Raw genomic sequence first — 17903 nt, forward strand, 5'->3', positions numbered from 1 at the left:
GGGCAGTGACCTGAGTTCTAGCAAACACTAGGCCAGGGGAAGAGAAAAAGATCTCTGTCGAAGAGCCCCAGTTGCAGCGCCCACACAGGGAGGAGTAAGCCTGATGATTAAGCAAGCCACCTAGGTGGGTGAGGTATTCTGCATCCTGGAAAAAAGGATCCCCAAGATATGTGGAATACTAGCGGACCGCAGTCAAGTTTATCCTTTGGCCATACAGAGCAACAGCACAGTAATTTGCAGTGTGAAATGTCAGTCCGCGAAAATTGTGTGCCAGACTCTGTCAAATATTCTCTCTTCATTCCCCTCATTTATGTATCATACAAACTCCCCAAAACTCGAAATAAAAACATAACAAGCATTAGTAAAGTCTATTAGTCTAGCTTAAATGTAACAACGTATGCAAAAACAGTTATGCACATACACTATTTGCACGCACAAATGCAATTTACCACATTAAAGCTAAACCTATTACCTTAGCCATTACTGGGCATACGTTTGGCAAAAACGAACAAAAAACGCTGCGTTCTGTTCAGAATGCCTATAGGAGCTATAGAGTTTATGTGACAGAGTAATGACTGTGTGCTTTTCAGATATAAAATAGTCACATATTGCAATGTAAATGTATCCCAGAAGAAGGAATGATGCGATAGACAGCTACCACCAAGAGGAGAGAATGATGCTCCTCTGATTTGAAATGTTTAAAGTGCAATAATCACCCGAAGGTATCAAGGCGCTGTAGTCGAAAGTCCAGAGAACCAAGCTCAGCCTATAAATTGTCTGGCGTAATCAAAGCCCAGTCTACATTAACTTACAAAGAATGGCAATAACAGATCACGCAGACAGCTGTACTGTAAAGCCAGACCCAACAAAATAGTCCTTTATTCATTTCAATGGAAAGTATGAAGGGCTATAGAAGACGTAATGATACCTATACAGCCAACAGCATGATGTAAAAGAGGATTAATACTCCTCTGGGTGGAGCCAAAGCACACTCTATGTATAGTTTAAATAATTGGCAACAGTAGGACTATCAGACCACTGCGCTGTCACGTCAGATCTACAATAAACTACTAGCGTATGGTCTGGTACCCACTTTGTACTGCCAGCTAACACAAACTGGGTGAAGGTGGACGTGGTGAGGTCCACAGAGGAATCTCAGGCAGGTCCCAATTATGTCTTCATAGTAAAGAAGCAAAAGAAATCAGAATGAAGCACAGAATGCATCACCTATACACAAAGAGAAAAAACCTTAAATGTAAAATGCAATTATCTTCTTACATATGGGTTTTAATGCGAATGTTTGGCACCAATATCTAGCCAGGGTGCTGCGGACCCTACAGCAAGCAAGGGGTAAGAGCCCCCTGCCCTTCTGTCGGTAGTAGAGACCACTCATTTCTCATAGATCTGGCCCCAAGTGCCACCGCGCCTGATGCAATAGCTATGCCCCTGGGCAATAACGCCCGTATTCTAGGACTCCGCAGACAGAAAACCCCGCAATCTACACGGCACAAGGTCAGAGTGTCCTCAGAAGCCCGGCTCTAAAATGGAGCATTCGCACAGAGCACTGCTCCGAAAATAATCTTCAAAGGGTCACCATTTATGTCATGCTTACCGACCAGCAGACCTTCTGAGTCCGTCTACGATTTGTCCAGTGTTTACAGACCATTAGATCTTTTTTGGGACTGCCTCCAAAACAAAGGTGAAAACGTATTTTTGAAAATATCCCTATTAATGTGGCTAAAATATGACGAATTACTGGACATCAAGCTGCTCTCCCAGAAGTAAGTTTACACCACCATTTATTTTTATGTGCCTGCTTTAAATAGTATAAAGTGAATCTATTTACAGATATGCTGCACGTTATGTAGGCAATGTTTATGTTAGCAACCACATCTAAGGAGTAATGCAGATCAAGGGCAACGACAAAAGTAACAGTATCAACATAAGTTTCATTTTTGCATTTCGCGTAACATAGCTCTACAGTGGCAAACCGCATTACTAACAGTTCAAGCGATGACAAGCAGGGCACTCCCCAATGATTCCTTTGAATTAATACGTGCATTGGCATTTTGCAACATTAGCCTCCTGGTACCAGCTTACTAGGCAGGCCTCACACTACAGTTAATGAACGATCATTTCTGAGGGGAAGATTCAAGGACAGCTGGGGGGCGCTAGAGGGAAGCCTAACAAGATGGCCGCACTATGGTGAGGCTCTATCAGCCCTGGAGGAAAAAATGCATAAATATCTTGAAATTGTGGAGGTACCTCTGCTGCAATCACCAGCATAAAGCGGTGGAAGGTCCGTTGAGTCGATATCACTCGCTGGTAGTGCACCAGAAGCAGAAGCGAGCCTGCTGGGTGCCGGAACTGGTTGCGGCCTTGGCGGCAAGGCGCCGGCGGTAGGGCCGGGATTGGAGAGAGTCTGCTGTTGCCCGCGCAGCGGTGTGCCAGTTGGGGTGGCGAACGCACAACATATACCTGCTGGGAGCTCCAAAATCTGGCTACCGCAGTAAGGCGCAGGTCCAGCAGCGGGGCTGCATCTTCCTCAACACGCGCCTATGCCCCACATTGGCTTCGGGTCGGGGCGCCACGGGCACTGCAGCACCAATTACCTTTCAGTGAGTCTGTGACGATCAGAAATAAGGGCTCTACAGCACCCGCTGCTCGCGTCGCCTACCCAGCCACACTGTGGAGGTGCGAACGCACTGCCCATCTGCTGGAGGAGACACATAACGGTGAAAGAGAGACACCTGCAGAGCAACCCAAGCTCGCCCGCGCACAACAAGGGGCTTATCGACATACACGCAGAGGGTCTGAGCAGCCTATTTGCAGTTCGCTGGCGGGGGTGAAGAGGGGCAGAGGAGCACAAAACCACGCACCGGCATACCCGACCGTGCTGCCCCAGAGGGTCCCATCCACCTATCAAGGAGGCGCGGCGTACACACCACGTGCAACTACCACGGAGGCAGAAACCTAGGAAGGTACAAACCGCCTCAATAATCGGCACTTAACGCAGAGCGAGTACCCTGGCCCTGACCACATCGTGGGGTGGACACAAGCACTCTGCACTCCCACAAATGTCAAAACGCCTGCAACTGACCACCGCACCTGCCTAGACAGGTGCTGCAATGGGGAAGCCGGATGGCAAACAGGCCAAGCTTACATTCGACACCCGCAGAACACCTAGAGGGCAACCACCCGAAGCGGAGCTTGATGAAACTGGTCTGGCGGGCCAGAGCCCTGACGACATTGATATGAAAACGCTGCTTCACACAATCAATCAATCAAGAATTTGTAGAGCGCACTACTTACCCGTGAGGGACTCAAGGCGCTGGGGGGAAAAAGGGGGTGGGGCGCTACTGGTTGAACAGCCAGGTCTTGAGTAGCCTCCTGAAGGTCAGCAGGTCTTGGGTCTGTCGTAGGCTCAGTGGGAGGGTGTTCCAGGTCTTGGCGGTGAGGTGGGAGAAGGATGTGCCGCCGGTGGTTGTTCTTCGGATGGGAGGGATGGTGTCTAGGGCGAGGCCGGAGGAAGGGAGCTGGCGGTTGGGGATGTAGAGGAAGAGTCGTCTGTTGAGGTAGGCTGGGCCGGTCTTGTGGAGTGCCTTGTGTGCGTGGATGAGGAGCTTGAAGAAAATCCTCTTGTTAACAGGGAGCCAGTGCAGGTTTCTCAGGTGGGGGGTGATGTGGCTGTGCCGTGGTACGTCGAGGATCAGGCGTGCAGAGGCGTTTTGAATGCGTTGCAGTCGTTTGATGAGCTTGGCCGGGGCTCCTGCGTAGAGGGCGTTTCCATAGTCGAGTCTGCTACTGATGGGGGCCTGGGTGACTGCTCTTCTTGTATCCACCTGTAGATCCTGCGGAGCATGCGGAGGGTGTTGAAGCAGGGCAGCCCCGCATCCATCAAAGGGAAAATTGACTCATTGTGCGCCAGAATGGAACAGATCACCCAGAAGCTGGAGAAGCAGGATCGCAGAATCAAAGAAGCAGAAACGCGAATCTCTACACTCGAAGACGACCATGCACAGACGGCAGGGCAACTTATGGATATGGACAAACTACTCAAAGTGATCACAGCGGAACAACATTCAAATTACTGGCATCCCCGAGACAACCAACACAGGACGGCTGAAAATCATGTAGAGCGACTACTCATTACCTGTTTCGGCCAGGAGGCCTTCTCCAAACTGCTGATCGGGGAACGGGAGCATTGAACACTTACACCAAGGCCCCCACCAGGCGTGCCTCCCAGACCAATAGTCGCGAGACTACTCAATTACAGAGATCGCGATATTGCTCTCCGCAAAGTAAGGGAACTGAAGGACGTAATATTCGAAAACAATGCCATATCATTATATCCCGATTTCACCCTCAATGACCAAGAGGGAGTGGAGTATGCTACGCTCTACCCTGCATGTCTGCGGCTCACCTATGACGGCAAACACCACATCTGCAGCACTCCACAGCAGGCAGCGGAGTTCTTAAAAAAGACGGTGCAGGCTGCCAAGAGAGTGGGGCGCTCCCCTTCAGGTAACAGAGAAGGCTCAACGCACAATGACAAGGACTGAGAGCAATGGACGGGGTCTGGAGGGATACCTTCAGAAACTACGATTATAGACCCTGCCCGCACAAACGCTTACTCTACTGGCAGGTAACGTTCTTTGTCATCACTGTATGGCCTCCTGCCCCATCACCAGACTGACTAAAGACAGCGTGAAACCTACAGGACAATGAACTCGCATTTCATGGCCCCCCTCCTGTACGCCACAACCGTGCAAGAGGCGTTACCACGCCCCCGAGGACACACACCCCAAGGGAGTTCCCCTTACCTCTATTAGTGGGGAATGTCTTTATAAGATGTTACCTTTATTCTTTTGTTGTAGGAATGTTGAATTTATTGATCACCAGCCAATTCGCTACCCAGACACACTCTGTTCTTCACATTGTCAGCGCCTACATGCTTGCACGACACTACACTTGGGTGACACTGGCATGCTACAGGCACACAACATGGTACGCGCACCGACACCATGGGGTAGCTGCGAGGACGGCTAAACTGGTGCTTTTAGATCTATTGAGAGGGTTTAGAAGGGTGGGAAATGTACACGGCAAGTTGGGACCGCCACTGTGGGGGGGATGTTGGGGCAACAAAGTAGGCATTACTAAGAATACCACAGTTTTAGGCTACACAGGTACAGTAATCGCTTGAGCACAGACACACGTCAGCAGGGCATATACACCCAGACATTAGTTAATAGCAGGTGAGGGACATCGAGCTAACAATGCCGCGAACGTGGGACTCCTGACCTAGAACGTTAGAGGACTGGGTGACCCCAGGAGAAAAAGACACATGTTGGCCTATCTGGACAGGCATCATGTAAGTATAGCTATGCTGCAGGAAACACATACCCTCCCTAAGCAGAAGCCTCAGTCCGCAGCTAGGTGGGCCTCCCACAGATACTTCTCCTCGTACTCAGCCTACTCAATAGGCACGGCAATCCTTATTAAAAGAACGGTGCCTTATATCGAGGAGGTTCTGCATGACCTGGGGCAGGCTGGCATCGGCATCAGTCACATTAGTATGCAGCTATGGGCCCAACGTGGATGCAGAAGATTACTTCATTAAACTATGGGCACAAATAGTGAGCATAGGCTCGAGCCACCTCATATGGGGGGGGGGGACTTTAACTTAATGCCCACCCACCATGTAATCGCTCACATCCCCTGTCGCATCACTACACCAAAGCACAACGCCAACTCCAGCAAATCATAGCCGACAATATGCTGGTGGATGTCTGGCGGCACACCATCCCACACAAAAGGAAGGGACAGTCCACTCGGCAGTGCACAACAATTGGTCTAGGTTAGACATCTGGCTCGCCTCACAAGACATAGCGATACATGCTCTGTCCACAGGACACTTAGTGTGCATCTATTCCGATCGCTCCCCAGTGCTAATGCTGCTGACTTCCCCGGGTATGTTGCTCCAAACTAAGGAGTGGCGATTGCAACCCACAGCGCTCTTGGACACGGTGCTTAACACCTTCAGTGCTAAGGCAATTCCCCCTCTGTGCTGACTTTTCATTTACTCCATTTCTCATGATGAGCTCAGCTCGTCATGAGCACACGATCAGTGTACTGCATGACGAGCTGAGCTCGTCATGAGCATCGAAGGGGTTAAAGAAAAAAATGGGGGAAGCACTAGAAAAATTCCTAAGGCTCTACACTGATTCTGTCTCTTCCTTAGCCACCGTTTGGGAAGCACTGAAAGTTACTGTCAGGGCACTCTGTATAGCTAAAGTGGGGGGCATTCTTTAAGACATCCGAGCAACTCTTACTCTCCTGGAACGTCTGCTTAAACAGCAGGAAACAAACTCACGCACGGAGCACGAGAGTCCCGCGCTGGCCAAGGTACGCAAGTTACTTACGGAGTATCAAGCCGAAGCAGAATGGGAGTGCCTTTTTCGTAGCAAATGCCACACTGCGTGTTGGTATGGTGAAGGAGAACACCCCGGCAAAGCGCTTGCAGAGACTATTAGACCGCCTAAGGCAGCGAACCATGTGTTGGCCATCCACGATGGGGAGGGCGAGACGCACCGTTATATCCCCGCCATAATGGCGGTTTTTAATGCTCACTATCAAATGTTATACTCGACCTGCGCGATAAGGCAAGCAGAGAAAGCGCAATATTTGCAGCAGATCGAACTTGCATGGCAATGGGCAGTGGGAATTCCTAGTGGAAGACATCGCGGAGGAAGAAATACGAGGGGCCATTTGCAGATAGAGAACGGGAAGGCGCCAGGGCCCGATGTCCTCAAGATCGAATTTTATAAGACTTATATTGATACGTTCGCACCCTTTCTGAAATTGGTATATGAAGACGCAGCTCAAGCGGGGATGCTACCACCCACTATGTGGGAGGCAATGTTAGTCTCACTATTTAAAGCCGGGGAAAACCCCTGATTCTACGCATTCATATAGGCCGCAGTCCTTAATCAACTGCGACGTCAAGATATTGGCCAAAGTACTGGCCAACAGACTTACGCTATTGATGGGCAACCTAATCATGCCAGACAAAGCGGGTTTTATACCTGGACGGTCCACTTCGCACAATTTACGGACCCTATTCTCTATTTATGCACCACATTGACCAGGATGAGCAGGCGGGGGCTGTCTTTCTAGACGCCACCAAAGCCTTTGATTCCCTGGAATATTTATTTACAGACTTAACGCTTATGAGGTACCCGCCCGGGTTCCTCATGTGGATCAAGTTGCTGTATCGCCTCCCCTGTGCCACTCTACTCATGAATGGAGTGCGCTCCCCGGCCTTCAGCATCTCCAGAGGTACGCGGCAGGGGTGTCCCTTCTCACCCCTGCTGTTTGTGATCGCAATGAAGCCGCTGGCTGCCATGCTTCGGCAGCACCACAAGAGGTATGCGCTGGATTACCCCACGAGGTCAGTTTCAATTTCGCTGTACGTGGATGATATTACGCTTTATGTGCGAAATCCTGAAGAGGGGCTGAATGCCATGATCCGCGAAATAATAAAATTCAGGGCATTCTCGGGGATCACAATAAATTGGGGCAAATCTCAAGTAATGCGGCTCACTCAACGCACAATCCCCTTACCCATGGACTACCCGCTACAATGGTGCGACGACGAAGTCTGTTACCTTGGCATTAATATAGTTAAAGATAAGGAGGTACTTATGAGAGCTAACTACGGGACGGTCCTTAACAAATTGGAGGACTCGGTCACCAGGTGGACAGCCCTACCGCTCTCACTCGCAGGCCGAGTAGCCTTGATGAAAATGGTTATCGTGCCCAAATTTTTATATCTGTTCACAAACATTCCCTTCTCCCCAGGCCGCCCCTTTTTCACAAGGCTTAAGAGTCAGCTCATCCGCCTGGAGTGGGGCGGGAAGCAGCCCCAGATCAAGTTAAGTACCCTTATACTGCCGTTTGTGTAGGGTGGGTTTGAAGCGCCCGATCCTGAACTTTACTATCTCAGCGCTCAGGTGCACTATGCCGCATACTGGTTTGAGCCTCTGCCCTTCATGACGCACTTATGGAGCAGGGGTATATGGTGCCCGTCCCCCTAATAGGGTTCCTGGGAGCTGATGATAAGACAGCTGGAGGGCGGAGGTCACCGGTAGCCTGCATCAATAGTGTGTGGCGAGCTCTCGCAAAACAGTCCCAAGCTCCCATGCTATACTCCCTGTTGCTTCCCCTCTGGGATCAACAAGGCCTACCGGTAACACGGGAAGGTATATGAAAGCGTATGCTCCTCAAATATGGCGTAAAGACTTGGGGAGGATATGTATGCCAAGGCCACTTCAAAGGAGCAGATAGTTTTTGGGAGGATAACCCCCCCACTACTATGGAGAGATTCATATATATATAGGTCTAAGACAGGAAGTTAAGGCCGCCACTCCCAAGTTCCCTAAAGAACCCCCCACATTGCTTCCATTGCACAAACTGTTACTACCTGGGGCACCTCACGCAGTGTCCCGTATATACAGGGCGACCATAGGGGCAGGGACACACAACACACTGAAGGCGTTAATGGGGTGGGAAGCAGAATTAGGCTATCAGATCACGGAAGAGGTCTGGACAGACTGCTGTCAGCAAACGGAAAGCATCACAGCGAGCAGCAGATTTAGGATACTACATTTGAAATGTATCCATAGGATGTATTACACACCTGTAAAAATGCACAAGCTCCAACTGCGCGATAACGACAAATGTGACGGCTGTAAGCAGGAGAGAGCGGGGCTTTTGCATCTTGCATGGGAATGCAGCTCCATGGCGTGCTACTGGGCTGAGGTGGAAGCGGCCCTGGGGGACATGATTGGGGAACGGTTGGACTTAACATCTGAGATGGGCCACCTAGGATATCTGCCCAGGTATAGAGGCAGAATCAAAAGTTTGCTTGCTGTGGGCTTCCTCATTGCTAAGCAAAAAATTGCATGTAGATGGGGGAGGGGCAGGGCGCCCAAATTTAAGGAATGGTTGGCAGATCTGACTTACTGTCAGGAGCTAAATTACATATACGCTGAGCGGCTCCCTCCTTGCTCTAGGCCATGTGACATTTGGGAACCTCTCACGAATTACCTGCTACGTAAAACTGCTAATGACACGTAAGACAGCGCGCCATTTGCATAGACTGGCTGGCGTGCTGCGGTCACCGGGCCACGGACTACTGGGGTCGATTGCTACCACGATCACTGTGGAATAATTTATAATTTGGCTACATAACAAACTTACTGTGTACTGTGTCCAGCCTGTTCATGGACAATAATTGCGCTGTACCAAAAGTAGACATGCAATGTACCCGCAATACCTATTATGTACTGTATGTGTTATGTTCTTGTAACACAAAATGGCAATAAACAAAGTAAAAAAAAAAAAAAGATGAAAATAAAAATGATACGGTTATCCACATAGTCCATGTGCTGCTTCCTGGATGAAAGAAATTCCGGACAGCCAGTTGGCTTGTTGCTTTGCCCGCGGATGAGTCCACTCACTCCACTCCCACTTTCTCCTGTGTTCAAGGTACAAGTGACAGCACTGTGCAGTGACGTACAAAATAAGGCCATGTTAATTAGCAAAGCTGCATTTTGTTTCCCTATGGAATGACTATGCAACTGATATATTTGCTGGGCAGTCAGGGTGCCTTGCTTGACGAACTACATTGCTTGTTTCGAAGGTGCTCAATTTCTTCAACTCTCAGTTGGGTCATTTGGAAGGCATGCTGTGGCATGTTTCTTTATTGTCTATGTATGCGTAAAAATGCCACGGTGCATGCAAGTTAATTAGGAGCCAAAGGGCAGAGTGAATGATGCCCACATAAATTGCTCTTTTATGTGTCCCAAAATGGTAGACTTTTGAAAGTTTCTTGGATACATGGATGCTTGTTTAGACTTTGTATCTAGATGAGGATTTCACCTTTTCACCTGCCCACCGGATATAGGCCCGGGGCACAGCCCTGTGGTTGGGAGAGGGAGGGGGCGGGGGTGTTGGCTGGGGGGAGGAAGAATGGTGGCCTTACAGGGCTGGATTAGAGAAAGAGCACTTTGAGCACAACATGTGTGTTGTGTTCCTACCTATTTCTCCCCCAGAGCACTTTGGATTTACAGAAAGTGATGCAGACACTTGTGCAACCCCTTCTGTTAAACAGATCACGGCAGTGCACATGTAGTCCCGAGCAATCATAAGGGGACACGATCCAAAGCACAAGATGGACCGGTTGCTTCAAACAGCCAGTCTGCTTTTCACTAATAAGCTGCCCCCAGGGCAGGAGAGAGCTTGAAGTTGCCCGCGAGGCAGCACATTAGCTGCAATAGGATACATTGAATAGGTCTGCACCCAGTGGACCCTGTTAAAGGTGCCCGTGGTGCAGAACAGGGCAATGAGCCCTTTACAAAATATGGCCCCTGGTCTTTTAGAGAATTCCTGTTTGCAGGTTATTGAAATTTCGGGGTTAAGAAGAATTATGGACGATATGGATGCTCAACTGAAGAGTGCTGTTTTCAAATGCATGTATGGAGGCCCCTTCCTAATTGTATCCTAGAGTCTTTGTAATCCTTCACTGACTGAAAGACGGATTTTTATTTACAGCTGATCTACCATTCCATATCCACTCACTATCCTTCTTTCGTCATCCCATCCTCCATACATTTGCCCTTCACCATCCATTTACTAGCCACCCCAGGGCCGGCTTTAGCGCAGGTGGTGCCCAGTGCAACAATCTTTTACAGCGGCAGCCCCTCCTCCCCCGCCCATGACCTCCTCTTCAGATTCCCTCACTACCACCTGGCAAAAGGGCCCCTCAACTCTCCATAGCCCCTCTCTCACATACATTTAATTTGTTATAAAGTGCTGTTAAAGGCTTGCTTTATTGATCCACTCAGCTATCCAATTTGAATACAGATCTGTTTTTTTGCAGCTGGCATATTAACCCTTAGTGCTACTTGAGGATGAGTCAAAATGCCACTAGACAAAACTATGATCTCGCTTTATAGCAGAAACATTAATCACGAGAATTATCTTGACATTTTTATTGCTGCCTGAAATCTGGATGCACAAGAAACTCTGCTTCAGCTGCTTTTAAATCGTAAGTTATTGCTAAACACTGTGCCCCCAACTGAGGTCAGCACCCCCCTCCAGGTCAGCCCCCAGAGCGGCCGCACCAGTCGCACTGGCCTAAAGCCTACCCTGATCCACCCACCATTCACCACTCCACACCCATTCCCCCTTCAACTCATATTCTATCCAGCCATCCATCCATCCATCCCTCAACCCATTCACAATTTATTCTGCTTCCATTATATATCCACCATCTGCTGTCCAGCCATCCAGAGCTTAATTTGAACAGGTGGTTTCTGGTGCTTAAAAACAGGCGCTTAATTGTCAGCACCAGCACTTATGACAGTGCCGCATGGTGACACTGTTTGTGCAAATAATAGATGAGCAGAACAGCAGTTCTTTATTAATTCAATATCATTTTAAAACAACTATTCTAGCCGCCCAAGCCATTCTGATAGCTTTGGGACCTCGAACATTTTGAATTGTCACACTTGTAGAAGCGTGATGGTTAGTGGTTCTGTTAGCAATATCTTTAGCAGAGCTGGCAGGGGCAGTGGTTGGTGCAAGCTGTAGTGGCCTTCTCACCAGGGCCTGCCACTCATTTTTCCCACAAATTAAGCATGGCAGCAATCTATTTACCATGCACTATTTACAATAAGTTCACCCTCTTCTATCCCGCCAGTATCCTTTTTCAATACAAATAAAAAACTTGCATGTCCACCGCTCAAATTAACTATATATTCCCCTAAACTAATTTCCCCACTAATCCTGTTTAGGTTCCGGAGTAGAGTGCTAGGATTCAACACCTCATCAGGGGAAGCAAGCACTATATAAATGCAAACCCTTCCCTCTTCTATCCCTCTACTATCCCTTTCAATCCAAATAACAGACCAATATGTTCACCACTCAAATTAATTTCATATTTCCCTATACTAATTCACCAATAATACTTTTTGGGTTCCACAGTAGCGTGCTACTTGCCAAGAAGCGCTTCGACTCCTCATCAGGGGTAGTAAGCACTATATAAATGCAATTACAAGCGATTCTCTACCATCCATTCACATCCACTCGCCTTTCTAAGGTCTATGGATCCACACAAACTGAAGAGCACTTCTTATGTACCACATTCAATTTGTGCAAGAAACATTTGGCAGAATGGTCAATTCAGTATATATCAGCACAATTTCAATAAACTAGAATATAAAAGAATATTGAAAAATCGACTCTAGCTTTTGGAAAATAATCTATACACCAATACAAGGCAGGGACTTCCTGAGTGCAAGATGCACATGACTGAAGTTAAATCTCATATCAAATGTTTATTGTGTTTCTAATACACAACTATGGTGGGAACAATGAAAACATTCACAGGCACCTATTAGAAAGGGAAGTCTCCTAAGATTCCCTATCTGCAGCGCCGACCATCACCCGCTGGGCAATCTGTTTCCCCTATGATGTATGTGTTTGGAAATGTCCCCTGGATAGTGCTGCAAGTTTCAGGATGCCACACACAAAAAAGGATGAATCTTCACCTGCATCTCTTCAGAAAGGGCACCTAGGTAGCCATGATATATATACACAAACAATGGAGGGTCTATCGAAAGAGGAAACAGTATAGGGTGGCAACCCCTGTATACACTGAGGGCACTAGAGGCACTTCATCATTGTTGACCTACATGTATGCCACAGCCCATCACATGTGGTGTTCTCCATCGCAATGGACTCTTGCAACCTCTTCCCAGGAGCTCCAAAAATTAAGTTCCTCCGGTTGCAACTATGTCAGATGCTCGATTTAGCCCCTTATGGCCACATCAGGCCAACCACTTCTATTCATGTGCCAGGAGGTTTCGCAGATCACCATGAACGCAAGGGGGCTGAAAGAATATGATCAACAAATCGGGTTACTAACATACACCAGAGTTATTTGCCAAGTTCCATGCAAGGGAGCTGATTTGCGCGTTCCACACATGCTCACCTATAGGTGGGTGCAAGAGTTAAGATAACTCACTAACATCAGCTTCTGCCGCCATCTCTGAAAAACTACTTACCTGGTTGTGGGCCAAGAATTTTAGAGAAATGCTGAATCAGCTTTGAGACGCTGGCACAAACTGAGACAGAAGTAGGCACCTTCACGCCAGTCCTATCACATATACATTATTCCATGTGATCTGCAGTTCAAAAAAGAAAAGATCCTATCTGTGCAGATGTTTAGCTCACCAAACCAAAAGTAAGTTACCATGCAAGAGCAACCCTTTGAAGAAACACTGTGGCACCTTGCAGAAATCAGTGCCTTACTCGGTAGAGAGATATCCTGAAATATAGTAACTCGCAAGAAATGAAACTCCCATCTCTTCTTATTTTAAGGCTGGCATGTTCAGGGCAAGAGTTTTCTGTTGGTCTTACTTTAATGCTATTTTAATGTACCATTCTCACTTTTTATTTAATACAAATAATGCCTGTCACATTTTAGAGCTTTATGACAAATACAAGCATCCGCAGTGTAATCGCTATAAATGACATCTTGAGTTTACCTTTAGGTAGCAGTGAACGTAGCAGTGGTGCAGCAGGTTGTCAGAGGGTTGGCTGAGATTGCTGACCGTCTGTACCAGCTGCTCTGTATACATTGGCTCCGAATGTTCCAGGTTGATTTTGTCCACCATTATTCGAATAGCTGGCAAAGGTCGTACAGGCTGAAATGTTGCAGCGTTTAGAAAACCACTGGTGTGCTGGAAAGCAAAACTATACTGGTTACACAGGCACAGTATGTTTCGAATTACACTAGACTACACATAGAAATGCTATAACGTGATTTATCGTGTCAAGAGCTTCAAAATCTGAGTCAAGCCACAGAAATGACTGAAACAATCTTTTGCTGAAGATGAGATTGTCAGTTTGTATACTCTTTTCCTTGTTTTAGAGGAGTAGCACAATTCTGCAAAAAGTTAAAACACCAATTTGTAACAACAAAATAAAAACATATGCATCAGGGAACACTTGTCACACATGTATACATCTATTCTATAGGCATCCTAGCAGAGACAGAAACATTTCAGTAATAACATTTATTTTTATTAGCAGTGATCGACAAAATCTCATTTCCAGTCCATAAATCTCATTCAGTTGCTGTCTCCTTGTAGTACTTGTTAGTTCAGTTTTCCACTTTAATGTTCTATTTGTTGGGCTTACAGTGTCATTGATTCAACTGCATTGCTCTTCAAAAAAATATAATAATAATTCCTTGGCTCCTGCCAATAAGGATGTCAGTCAACAGTCCATCTGAAAATCAACCCTGCCAACATGTGTTCTGTGGTCATCAGCTTTCTTACCTAATTGTAAATGACTTAGGAAATAACTTCTCATTTTATCGTCACTCTTAATTATTCCATAAACTGTTTATGGCATGGCTTCCCATATTAATTCAAAATTAGACTGCTCTCATTACATTGTTTCTTATCAAAATATTTTCTCTTCTATGCCTAAAATACGGCCATTTGTCATTAGGAAGGCATGGAAAGCAAGTGTTGTTACCATAATTATTCTATAGTGTTTCATTAAATTATTAGAGCAGTACTGAATTTGTAAAAAGAAAAAAATTAAGTGCCAGGACCATAGATATTCCACACCTGTCCAATGCAGTGGTACCACCAAGCTACCGAATGTGAGTAGTATCTACTAATGATTACATTCAAACAAGTGTGATTTGTTGGACTATTCCAGGTTGTCTCAAGCTGTAGGGATAGCTTTTAAGTAATCGTTTTTATCCTTATTACAAAAATATATGAACTAGGCAAATGCTCCACTGATGAACTCTGTTTGAAAAAAAGAAAATCGACAAACTGCATCACCCATTGGTAGACTCTCATAAACAGGTGCCGGTGTTAAAATACGTACCATTGCCAAGCATGGCAAACACTGGCTCAAAATAAGCACTGGAATAGATGCCTAAATGTGTGAAATGTGCTCCTCTGAGCATATTCAACTTTACAACTTTACAATATCCTGTTAGGTAGCTAATATAGTGAGTGCAACTTTAGAAGATGTGTCCCGGGCTGACTTCCAAAGAACTAAATACATAAAATAATTTTAAGATGTACATTTATAAAGTAAAGGTTCACTTATGGTTATCCGGGCGCCGATTAATAGATGTTTATGTCACCCATCTCTATGGTACTCATGACATCAACCTATAGAGGATTAGAAGTTGAGTGGTACAGCCAAGATGTAAACTCGCATCCAAGTGGTCAAACACAAATGGTGGAAGTGGATGCATTAGTCCATGAAGTGATCAGACTCAGCAGAACAGTTAAAGCCATTTCTATATTTGAATTTGGCCGTTAAGGGGCATGGCAACCAGGTATGGTGGCAGTGCGCTTTACAAATGATGTTCTTTGTTCCTTTCTTTCTTTCATTCATGTCAACATACTCCGGTTCAATCTATTCATATTTTCTGTTGTCAGCAGCACATCATTCCAGTTCATTTGGCTTCACTTTCCCATTCATTGGTGCCTCAGGTGGACGGCTCACACTTCCGGGCCGGATCCCTGCTCTCAGGTTGCAAGAAATGACGCCCAGGCACTGTAGGGAGGGAATACTCCACCAAGCTGGGGTTCAGGTTTACCCTCACTGCTTCAACCAGTCAAGTTTCATGTGAGAGAGGAGAGGCTCAGAGCACTGCTGAGCCTTATGCCATCCAGAAATGACAGCACAACCCGTTCGGTGGCTGCCGTACATGCTTATTTAGAGCACCATAACTCCAAAACACATGCCGTAAACTCATTGAGGTTTTTTCTGTTATTAGTTATTTTACAGTATTGTTTCCGCATATCACTTGTGCTCAGTTGGCAATGAAGACACTGCATTCACAGCAATATGTTCCGTGTCAAATAGGTTTATAACGGCTGTGGCCATGTGCTATTTGATAAACACTATAATTGTATACATTTCTTTTTGCGTATTCCCTAACATTAGTTTCACACATCTGTAAACCTGTGTCCCATTTCTCAACTGACAAATGTATTTCATCCATCCCTGTTTTCTGACCAGATCTTTAGCCTTTGCTTCTCTGTGTGCTTTCAACACTCCTAAACAAAATAGTTTGAAGACATAGTCCATGAAAAAACAGAAACATCATGTGCGCAGGTGTAAATGATTGTGAATGTTGTATATTGTCACATACAGGAAGTGTCAAGAGCTGTGAAAAATAAGGAAATACCCTGAAAATGCAATTTAAAGAGTTTAAGAGAGAGACACACGGTGTCTCTCTCTGCACAGCATAGGGGAATTCAGCTGGTGCTAAAGTAAATGCAACAATTTTAGTCTTCAAATATGAGTGGATTGATAAAGGAACTGAAGAGAACAGAGGGATGGTAAGTGAGTGATATTATTGTACTGTGCCCTAAAGGGCGAATAAGATTGTTCTTTAGAAATATAATGTTTTGTAACTATTATGCCCCTGCTCTTTTTTTAAGTGATGTATGTGTTACAGATACCTATGAACTGGGCCATACATTGGAAATAAATAACCAAAACAGGAAACTATAAGCGGGAGAGAATGTGACCTAACGGCTATGGCGGTCGCCCTTGGAGCTGGGGAACAGGGTTCGAGTCTCAGCAGGGACCTGACCATTCTGTGATTCTGGGCGAATCACTAAATTTGAAGGGGGTGGGCGCACACTGCCTCACCTCCCAGCACAGTTCGTCCCTTAGCATTGTGGTAAATGCAGTTCACAGTGATTGCTTACTTGGATTTTCGATGTAGTGTTTCACCAAAGTTAGTGCAGGTTAGTGCTGTAAATCTCTAGACACATGTGTTTCTGGATATTATCTTTCATCAGTAGAGATAAAAAACTTAATTCATCTGGGGTTGCTTGGAAAGCTGCCACAGTCCTCACAGGTCTCAGTACCTCTCTCTAGCGCACAGGTGCATAGCCAAAAACTCGTCCGTTTAGTGGCTCAAGGGAGCCTTTTCAAACAGAAGGGGGATGGGAGCACAGTACCTCACCTCCCAGCACAGTTCGCCCCATAGCATTGTGGTAAATGCAGTTCACAGTGATTGCTTACTTGAATTTTAGCTGTAGTGTTTCGCCAAAGTTGGTGCAGGTTAGTGCTGTAAATCTCTAGACACGTGTTTCTGAATATAGTTCTTCGTCAGTAGATATAAAAAACTAAATTCATCTGGGGTTGCTCGAGAAAGCTGCCAAAGTCCTCTCAGGTCTTAGTAATCACTTAGGGCCATATGTATCAACACATTTCCCCATAGACACAGAATGGGCAAAACCCCTTGATACATCTGGCCCTTAATCTCCCCGAGCCTAACAAAAATTAATGTGTCCGTCTGTAACTTAACTGGTGCTCTTGTAAAGTGTTCTGATACCTTCGGGTCTAGTCCACGACCTATATAAAACTCCACAAATAAATAGATAAATAAAATAAGTAAAATGCATACCTACGAATTCCTGTAGTCCAAGAGAGGAAGAAATATGTTGACATTGGTGGAACTCTTGTTCCCATTACTACAAGACACAGGCTGAAATAAAGTTAACTGTTGCTGTAGCAGTAAGTGCAGGGGAGTGAGGAATGGGTTGCATGGCAGTCAAATCAGGGACATAAGAAAACCCACCCATGACGTTTTACATAAATGCACTTTTTACTTCTGCCCCTTTCTTTGGCCATCTTGGTACGCGTAAAGCAGTTGTCTCCAACCTTTTCTGTAGTGAGAGCTACTTTTGCATAAGGAAAGTCCTCATGAGCTACTAGCAAATTATATCATTGTAAAATAGTGACCACATATATTAACATCACACTATGAAACATCCTAACCA

General features: G+C 46.1%; 1 protein-coding gene across 7 annotated transcripts in view; it reads right to left on the bottom strand.

Annotated features, from left to right (window-relative positions):
• The window catches only part of VPS13B (vacuolar protein sorting 13 homolog B), a 3181000-nt gene that overhangs the window by 2667978 nt on the left and 495119 nt on the right, over positions 1-17903 (bottom strand). For all 7 annotated transcript variants that reach the window (XM_078686964.1, XM_078686965.1, XM_078686963.1 and 4 more), the window contains exon 15: positions 13614-13808. In XM_078686964.1, coding sequence (XP_078543090.1) covers positions 13614-13808 — 195 coding nt within the window. The remainder of the gene's footprint in view (positions 1-13613; positions 13809-17903) is intronic.

Source organism: Lissotriton helveticus, chromosome 4_1, assembly GCF_964261635.1.
Source record: "Lissotriton helveticus chromosome 4_1, aLisHel1.1, whole genome shotgun sequence".
In the NCBI taxonomy this organism is placed as follows: Eukaryota; Metazoa; Chordata; class Amphibia; order Caudata; family Salamandridae; genus Lissotriton; species Lissotriton helveticus.